Source organism: Papaver somniferum, chromosome 5, assembly GCF_003573695.1.
Source record: "Papaver somniferum cultivar HN1 chromosome 5, ASM357369v1, whole genome shotgun sequence".
Lineage (NCBI taxonomy): Eukaryota > Viridiplantae > Streptophyta > Magnoliopsida > Ranunculales > Papaveraceae > Papaver > Papaver somniferum.
In genome coordinates, this window is record NC_039362.1 from 177707060 (window position 1) to 177717363 (window position 10304).

General features: G+C 36.3%; 1 protein-coding gene across 1 annotated transcript; it reads right to left on the reverse strand.

The window, feature by feature from the left end:
- Positions 1 to 8439: 8439 nt before the first annotated feature.
- LOC113278220 (protein LURP-one-related 10-like) lies at positions 8440 to 9614 on the reverse strand. Its single transcript, XM_026527120.1, has 3 exons — positions 9218 to 9614; positions 8894 to 9121; positions 8440 to 8786 (listed from the first exon to the last, which is right to left on the reverse strand). The coding sequence occupies exons 1-3, from the start codon at positions 9449 to 9451 to the stop codon at positions 8598 to 8600; spliced, it is 651 nt and encodes a 216-aa protein (XP_026382905.1). The 5' UTR covers positions 9452 to 9614; the 3' UTR covers positions 8440 to 8597.
- Between the last annotated feature and the right edge of the window lie 690 nt (positions 9615 to 10304).

Below are 10304 nucleotides of genomic sequence, written 5' to 3' on the forward strand. Positions count from 1 at the left end.
ATAATTGTATGCCAACCAAGGAGGTTCCTTAGTGCTTTCCAAGGTTCTGCGTAGATAGCTAGGGTATGGAGTATTGGTTTTTGTGGGTACACCTCTGAGAAACCCACCCGAGATTAACTCGGTCACTTTTCAAGAATAAATTTTGCTCGAGGACTAGCAAATAATAAGTTTGGGGGTATTTGATAGGCACATTTATGTGTCTTATATAATCTCAATTGTATATTATTAGTGCTCGAATTTATATTTATTATGGCTTTTTATGTCCCTGTAGGTGTTTTTAGAAGAATAAGGATTTGCAGCGAAATTGGCTGAAAATGCGGCGTTTGGACCTCCGTTGATAGAGTGCCGGAAGCGCCCCAGAAGTGTACCGGAAGTACCCCAGAAATGCCCCGGAGGAACCCCGAAAAAAGTGCGGAAAATGCCCCAGAGGACACTTGCTATACGGACCCTTGATTTTGGATAAGGGGTAACCTAATTACTAAGGGGTGACCCATTTCCAGGCAGCTGCTAAAGGGACACCAGGACTGGTTAGGGGGTAACCCATCTTCAACATTTGAAACGTAAAATTTGGCGGGAAACTAGTTCTCACGCCTGGAAGATTTTCGATATAATTGTTTGGGTAGTTTTAAGGAGATTAAAGGGCTGGAAATGTTTGGGATTATTCTATGGACTTATAGGAAGCTAACAGGGGTGAGTTGAAGGGCCAGAAGTGGCTGGAAAATCCGGGAGAGCTAAACAGGGTATACGTGAATATTCTGGGAGATATTCTCGAGAATTTGTTCACAACAGGGACCGGGAATATCTCTGGTGATTGGTTCGGATATATGGAAGTTATTTGAGAATATATTCACTGCGACGTTGGATTCTATGTTTAGAATATATACAAGGAAATCTCGGTGATTCCTGTGAGAGTAAAGAAAATATTCTTGCAGTCAACCGAGAGGATTCAGAGTTATGACGGGATATTTTCATCCCTTGTTGGCTATATAAAGAGGTTACGAGACTCATAGAAGGGTTGGAGAGTTTTGGGGGAGAGTTTGGAGTCGAGAGAATCAAAGAACAAAAACATACAGAGAGAAAGTTTCTGCTGGTGCGAGAGAGGAAGAACGGGAAGAACAGACTTGCATCAGCAGTCGTTCTTTGCAAGCGTCTGCGACACTCAGTGTGGGTCGATTCAACCAGGGAACTTTTCATTTCTGTCGCTCTTGTAACAGCAGTGTGTAACGTTTATATGCGTTGCAAACCCGATTATATTTACATTTTCTCTTGATTGTAAACAACTTTTGAGCATCAATGAATCATTTTGAGAGGTTTTTCATCATGAGTAGCTAAATCCAATCCCAGGGGTGACGGAGGAAGCCGTTCTTTCAAAAGTTATGTGGTAAAATTTATTTATGCAACTCTTTTATGATTAATTGCACCGAATAAATATAGAGTAAATGATTTTTATTAATCAATTGTGTTTTCTCTTGATGGAGTATGCTTAGTAAATTGCTTTTGATACTTCATGCTCGCGATTAACAATGGATGTTTTCAAAATCTAATTTAGGCAATGATTAGAATCACAATTTCCTTTGATTGGAGTTATATTGTCTAGAATTGCATGAAAAGAATTGTTATTGAATCACATAAATTTTGGTGGATGGTGGAATCCTGATCCCCAGTAAAAATTCTCTCCCATATTTTGTTAATATTGTGCATATAATTTTATTTATTTAAATCTGCAAAAAAAGTTACCTTCACAAGTTCGAGTTTGAACGATACCCCTTACCACTATTACTACAACCACACGAAAAATTTTAAATCAGCTACCCTTCTTTGTTCATTTCCTAATGCCTTGGATAATGATACCCTTCTTGAACGTCTTAACAATTCCTTAAATAGCTTTTCTAATGATATAATTTCATCTCTTTCTCTAAATGAACTTAGATCACAATTTCTCCTCTTAGAAATTGATCATAGATCCAGTTTAGGCTTAGCTAACAAATTTAAACGTCTCCTTATTGATTCCAAAGAGAAAACCAATGAGTTGAGAACCAAGGTTAGCGGTCTCATAGATGATAAAGATCGTATCTCTGATCAAGGTGCCAAGTCTCTGGAGAAATTCCAAAAGTCTCTCCTTGAAGTTCAACTTGAGCGAGATGAAGCTAACCGCAAGAATATTGAACTCTGCGAAAGGGAAAATCAAATTCGTTCTAGTCTTCTCATAAGTAGTGAGGAAGAATTTGTCTGGGCTGCGAAAATTTTAGATGATGCTAGAAAAGATTTAGGCGTAAATGTTAGTCTCCAAGTTGAACATACATCCTTGATTAGGGACATGATTTCTGACAGAGAAGGTTGCTAATTTCTCTTCTTTACTAATCTTTTGCTTCTTATAGATTTTCATCAAGTTAATAATTGTTCGCAGATTCTGAAAATAGATATCGTGAAAAGATTGAAGAACTTGAAGCTGAAAAGGAGGAACTCGCAAAGAATCTTTCTTCTCGCAACGACAAGTATTCTAGATTGAAGAATCAAATCAAAATCAGCATTGAAAATTTTAAGAATGATGCTACGCATTTTCGCAATCAAACCATCCAGATGGTTTGTGATGATCATAATATCCCACATTCTGATTACCCTTGTCTTTTAGAGGAAATCCCACAAAATACTCCCAATTTGATTATCTCTGATAGTGATGCTGACAATGAAGAATCTGATAGTGATGGAAGTTCTGATGGTGATGAGGAATCTGTATATTTATTTATTCTTTTTGTATATTTGTGTTTCTTTCATTTTGGCCTGCGTAAATTAAAACAATTTTTCTTTGCAATATAGTTAATCAATATAATCATTAATTCTTGAATTTTTTGAGTAAATCTCTTATATGGAGACAAATAGCATTTTCTAATTTCATACATTCCCATACTTGCCTTTGTTATTTGAATCCAAAAGAGAGATTTCATAAACTTTTTCTTATTGTACAATTTCGCAAGTTCTTGCGAAGTGAATTTTGTTTCTTTTCAAAATCTCATTCCTGTGTCGTATTATTTTGCCTTCCTAATTAAAGGTCTTATTATGCCACCTCTTGTCATTGCGACAAAATCGCAGTACGTCCTTGCACTTTCATGCAATAAACCATTGATCTTGCCTTAACTTTTTCTTCTGTATTATGGCCTCTTTAGGAATATTGCAATAATATGATAGGCATAAATATTCTTGCGAAAATAAATCCCCATGACATTGCCGTCTTGCAATGAAATCGCAGGACGTCTTCGCGCTTTCATGCGAAAACCCATTGATCTCATCTTATCTTTTTCTTTTGTATTATTGCCTCTTCAGGAATGTTGCACAAATATGACAAGCCTTAATTATCCTTGCGAATAATAAGCCTCATGACATTTGCGTCTTAAGACATTATCAGCTCCCTAATGGAGGATGCCGCCCTTATCTTCCCCCTGGTTGCCCCTTCAAGGAGGCGTACTTCTACCATACAAGGTTAGCTCCTCCCATCCAGTCTTATGGTTACGAGACTGCACCCTAAGTGGGGTTTTCTTCGGGCCGAGTGCAGTATAAGCCAAGACTTGTCAAGAATGGCAAGGACGCTTCAAACGCCCTCCGCACTCTTGACTCAACCGTGTACCTCGGTGCCTTGATCAGATCTGCACTCCTTGGGAGAGTTCTTATTACCTTAGTCGCCCAACCTAAGTCATATGCTTAAGTTGAGAATCCAAGGTGCCTCTCCCGGATGGGCTTTATTGACCCCAAATCTCCATGACTCAGGTTCCGGTGGCGGTGTAGCCTTTCCCTGAGTCATGCAACAGGTACCCCCTAATATGACGTACTTTAGGTCTTAAATTTTTCTCTTGCGAAATTTTATTCGCGAACTAGGGTGTACGCCATAAAGTTCGCCTATTTCTCTTTTGTCATTCTTTTTTGATTAATTTCTGTAAAATTCATTATCTGTGCGAGAGTCTCACAATTCATAACATTGTATCTGAATTTCCCAATCTCAATTTTGTTGTTGAATCAAATGTATTTTTGAGAATTTTACTTATTGCGAGATTATCGCAACAACTTAATCATTCATACATTTCTTGCTTTTATTACTTTTGCCCTCCTCTGCTTCTTTATGATTTTCTGCTACTGCTTCCTTGGTGATGGTATGTTCATCCTCTTTACCCTTAGCTAGCATTTATTTTGTAACATTTCTTCTCCTTTCTTTTCGATTTTATCCACCATCAACTTCTCACTTCTTTGTACATCCTTGACTTTATGTCGCCAGTTTTCCTTCTTATTTGCTCTTCCTTCGCAAGATTCTATCTCAGTTTCGTAACATTTCTTTCCTTCAACCCAATCTCCCTTTATGATTCCTACACCATTGGGGTGAGGGAATTTTATGCATTGATGGAAAGTTGAAGCTACACCCAGAATCCCATGTAGCCAAGGTCGACCAATTAATGCATTGTAGGGTGATTCTACATCAACAACACAGAATGAGATTTCTGAAGATATTCCCTTCAATCGAATTTGCATATTAACCTCCCCTTTAGGCTTGTTTGAAGTACCATTAAAACCATATATCTTATATGTTGATGGTATAAGATCATCATCTCTTCCACCCATGGTTTTATAAGTATGATAAAATAAGATGTTCACAGAGCTTCCAGTATCGGCTAGGATTTTATTGATTGCCCATGAATCTTCAGTTTCATCATCCTCATCTTCTTTTGGTTTTAGATTAATCTGTAATTTTATTACCAATGGATTATCATGCATCTCTTCTCATTCGGGAACTTCTTCTGTGGTAAAGGAAATTATCTGTTTCTGTCATTCCTCTAGTTGCGAAATTTTCGCAATATTCATAATTTCTTTTCCATTATTATATCTTGCGAACACTCGACTAAAAACATTATCATGAAAGTCTTCAATTGTATTATATGAATGTACGATAGAGTGACAGAATAGATTTTTTGCTTTTGCACCCACTTCTATGAAGAATATTTCTTTCTTTTTCATTGTATTCACTTTGTGATGTTCTGGTGGTGGTGGTAATGGTTGAGGTTTTGGATGCTCTACCAGAAAGTCGTTTAATTTCCCTTGATCTATCATTCTCAAAATAATCCTCTTTATATTTCTACAATCGTTTGTGGTATGCCCATGAAAATGATGATAAGAACAAAATTCATGACTTCTGTGATTTGGAGGTGGTTCCGTTCCCATGTTCCACGGTGTTGGTATATTTTTCATCAAGATTATAGCTTCCCATATCTTCTCCACACTTGCATTTAGATGTGGCATCTTGATTTCTTCCCATACTACCTTATGACCTCCTTGTCCTCTATTAAAGTTTGGTCTTTGACCTCCATAAGTTTCTTGCGGTTGATCGAGTCTTTGAATCTTGTTATTTCCTCCGCAACTATAGAAATTTCTTTCTTTTTCATACTCTTATTGATCTCGACTTACCATAGGTACCAACTTCTGCTGATTTTTACCTGTCACCTTTTCTTGTTGTACTTGCGAAGTATTCGCCACTGTATTTATTAGCTTGGGTAATAATCTTGCATTCGCTGCTTGTGATCTGGTATTCGCAACTGGATGTGATTCCATTTCATTTTGTCTTTCCTCCAAAGAAATGTATTCTTCTTGAAGTTCTCGCAATTCAGTCATTGTAATTGTATTCTTGACTCTGAAAATTTGGACATACAACAGGTTTGTTGCAAACATAACATTGATAAATGATAATATGAGATATCTCTCATCTACACGGCCAGCCATTTCGCTACACATGGTTCTCCATCTTTTTTTCAAGTGTTTCAAGCTTTCACTAATCCTTTGTTTTAATCCAAACACATCTTCTATACCAGGTCGTGAGAAATTATTACTTATATATGCTCCCAAGAATGTGGTCTGCAAATGATTGAAGGAGGTTATTGTGTTCTTTGGTATAACTTCAAACCATTTTAACGCCTCTCCTGTTAAGCTGGATGCCAAATATTTGCCCAATACCGCATCATGATTTTCCCATTGTAACATGCACCTCACATAAGCTTTAATGTGTTGAATTGCACAAGTTGTTCCATCGAAAATGCTGGTTAATGCGGGCAAATTGCATTTCGGTGGTATTCCTCCTAATTGTACTTCTCTGGTAAATGGAGTTTTCGCAGATTCTTCTATTGATTCATCCAATTGTCTTCTACCTATTTCTCCTCTATTATTTAGCATTCCTCTCATTTCTTCTAATTCTTTCAAGATTTGTTGATTTACTCCTGAATCTTGACCCATTGGTCTCTTTAATTTTGCTTCTCTTCTTCTGCGTTCACGTTTATCTTCTCTTGCGAAATTTTGTATCTCTTCTTCATTATCCTCATCTCGTCTTCTTCTGCGATTCTCTTCCTCATCCCTATTTTGAATTCGCAAGTGATGATGTCGTTCATTTTCCCCTCCATAATTTTTTTCATTTCTTATCAACTCAATTCGCTGTCTTTCAGCCAATCTCTTCACTCTATCATACTCCTCATTGAGATTATCATTATTCCAGTTTTGTATACGCCTTCTTTCTCGGTTGTAATGATTGTTCTGGCGAATTGTCTCCTGAAGCTCTTGCTTTTCCATTTCCGCTCTCAACTTTTCACGTTCGCAGATTAAACGTGTTTGTTCAGCATTATGTCTTTCAATTTCTTCTTCAATTGTCTATTGATTTCTTTGATTTTATCTCACGTGTAAAATTCTTCTTCCCTCCTCTTGATTTATTTCGCCATCTTGGTTACTTTGCCTCTAAATTTTCCCGTTCTCTTGATTTCCTCTAATTTTCCTATCATCAAAAGTTTCATTTTGTGGAATGTAACGATCATCAATTCTTTCTCTATTTTCGCGATATTCTTCATTAGGATTTGACATTTCTTCCTGAATATTGTTTCTAACATTGATTGTAGGTGAATTTTGCCTCATTTCTCTTCTAGTTGATCTGGAATATGATTTTGTAATACTTCTCGATCTTCTACTCTGCAATCTGATATTCTCCATTCTTAATTCGTGATTTTGTCTTGTTAAATTTGCACGCTCTTCCGCCTCATCTCTTATTTCCTCATGTATTCTTCGTCTAAATGTTTCTAACGCTCCAATTTCTTCATCTCCATGAATTATTCCTTCATATGCTTCTTGATTTCTCTCTTCCTGTCTGTAATTTCTATTTTGTTGCTCTTCTTCTATTTCTTCTGCTGAATTTGATCGCCAAGTGTGTATGCTCACTCTGTCATAATCTGTATTCCTCTCTTGAACTAGTGTTTGTTGAATTGGTAATTGAATTATATTTTCTCTATTATTTCTCCTTCTAGTAGATTCTCTCACTTCACTTCTTTCCCTTCCAGCAATTCTTTTGCTTCTTCTAATAGTAGTTGGTTGTTTGGATGTATTTCTTCTTCTAGCTATTTCTTCAATGCTAACAGTGTTTCAAGAAATTATGAAAAATTCTTAATCAACTACTTTAAATTCTCACAAATCTCAATGTTAATCTTCGATTATTTCTAGAATAGTCTTCATTCTTCAATCTTCAATCGTCCCTGTTTCTAGCGCCATTGTGTAGTTGCAGGAAATCCTACAATACACCCCTCGTATGATTTTATCGTTGATCAGCCTATTTTTAGGTTGACACTCTTAATTTTATTGATTAATTTCTGAATATTCTTACAAAGAAAATAAAGAAATCAAGAATGATCTCTGCTCTCATCTTTCTCTCTCCTATTTACTTATCTCTCACTCAAAAAAGATCTCTCTCTCCTTTACAATTCGAATGACTATTTATAAGGGAAAATACATAATGGATGACAGCTAATCTATCCTTTATTTTCGGATATGGTTTGCGACATTCTCGCAACCTTACAAATGTTGATTTCGCAAGCTTTCTTATTTTCGCAAGACCATCACATCTTTCCCATGATATTTGCTAACGTTGTTTTCTGAAACTGTTCTGCGACGCTATTGTGCAATTCCATTGATAATTTCGCTGAGATACAATTGTTGCGAGAATCTAATCCTACACTCAAAATTACCCAGCATGGAACATGATTCATGAGAGATGAGTTGTTTACTACTAGTCTGATTTATTTGTTGTGCTCGACACTTGACAATATTTACCGTTCGTTGCTAAAAACTTAATCGTAGCTTGGTTTCATTTAATTGCAAATAAGAGTGTGTTAGATCCTTTATTTGTCAGTACATTTACACACAGACGTCCCCTTTGTGGTTACTTGTCAGCTGTAGTTTTTGCATCATGTGATGCTGTTCATAGGAAGAACTGCGCTTTCATGAGGCAGTTGAGTGTAGACCGTGTAGTTGGGAGCTAATATCATCCCAAGCGAGTCATATAACCATTAATTGCTAGGTTAGCTCGTGAAGGTGAGTGCGTACAACAATAATATGATTGCATTGACCGGATTACTAATAGCACTCAATAATTTAGACTTGGTAAATGAAGTCTATTTTCATGTTAGGGCTTAAAGCCCATTTAAAATTCCACAATTTTACACAACTTTACTGAATTTATTCATCCATGTACACAGTACACAGTAGTAGTACGCATTTATTAATCTTACAGGTATCTGCTATACTTTATAGTATCACACAGTAATCACTGACACCACTGCCCCAGATACCGCCCCGACTCCCATATCGCCTCTCTCGCTAGCCTTATTCATCTCATCCACAATCACACGCAATGAGATAATAAACGCATAATCAACGTTTGGTTGGATAGTGACCGAGAATGTGTCCTTACCCGAGACCTTACCAGTCTTTTTCTTGTCCATCTAAAAAATTAACAAGAATAAACAAATCATAAGAACTAGCTTTTACATGTGAAGCAAATGATGAATGTGAATTTTTTTCCCGATAAATGACGAATTATTAATATTACCTCAGCGATGATATTTTTGGATCCCCGTCTATAGATGACACAAGATTTCTCGCTGTAATTTTGTTTAACCATAAAATCGCAGACATCTTCAGCTTTGTTAGATGCTAAGAACACATTCAACTTAGTCTTGAGTTGGAGAACACTAGATTTCTTGACAGTAAATAACAATTTTTTTGATCTTGTGCTATCTCCTCTATATACTTTCCATCTATTGTGTAAAGTAAATTTCTGAAAACAAACACAAAAATGATATTAGTAATGAGATCTGATAAAACAAAAACTATTGACATTGAAAATGAAATTTGACATTGAAAACGAACCGACCTTTTCTTGTAAAGTCACGATCGTATTTCCGGCAGCATCGACAAGGATACGGCGATGACTGAAAAAGCTACCTTTAACATTGAAGATATTATCGCCATTTGTATCAAAAACACCTAACCTACTACCTTCTGTTACATTTTTAACTCCCCTTGCAGTATAGAGATTTACTTGATGTGATTTGCAGAAATGAGGGGAGATTACAGTGACTGAGTTGTTTCGTTGATGCTGATTCATTCCAAACGCAAAACAAAATGAATCGGAGAATGATTTGGTAGATAGCTAGAAAGATTGTTGGTTTTGACGATGATGAAACTAGTTAATTTGATTGATACTCAATGTGATCTTGATTGCTGGGTTTTGTTGTTAGATCCATCTATCTAGTCCATCTATATATAGAGTAATAGTCAATAACCAACACTGTATTATGGTAGGCTACTCTTTAAGTGTACGACTTTGAGAGATACAAAACGTGTTTTGACTTTTATTGTTGTTGACTTTGCAATTTGTCAAACTCCTTGAGATCCAAAATCAAAGCTTGATCTCACTAAAGAGCTAACCCAATTCTTATTTTTGAGGTCAGTAGTTCGAGGCTTCGAGCATTCTTATTTTTGAGGTCAGTAGTTTGAGGCTTTGAGCATTCATTTGTTTTTAGAACTTGTTGATCTATAACACCAACTATTTTATTTGTACCCGTAGCTTCCAGGATATTATAGATAAGAGTTTGCTTTTCAGACGCTTTAATAGTAATGAGCTTAAAGTGTTGTACCATGACTTCAAAACAAGGAAACGTCGTAGCTTTTCATGTTGACATTTTGTTCTAGATTTTGATATTGGCTTTTAATTTTTGTTGAATATGCGTGCGTCTAGCAATGCAATCATATGCAGTATGAACCACGATATTACACATCTTTGTTCCAAACTTGTACACCGTTAATCATGGATTCCTGTACACAGTAGAGAATATACAGGGTGTAGATAGAAGTAGGGTGTAGATAGAAGTAGAACACAATTTCCCATAATGATATCACTTTGTCCTTTCATTGGGATGTCAGGTATGTGTCCTTACCTATCTTGCCTTATCTTGCTA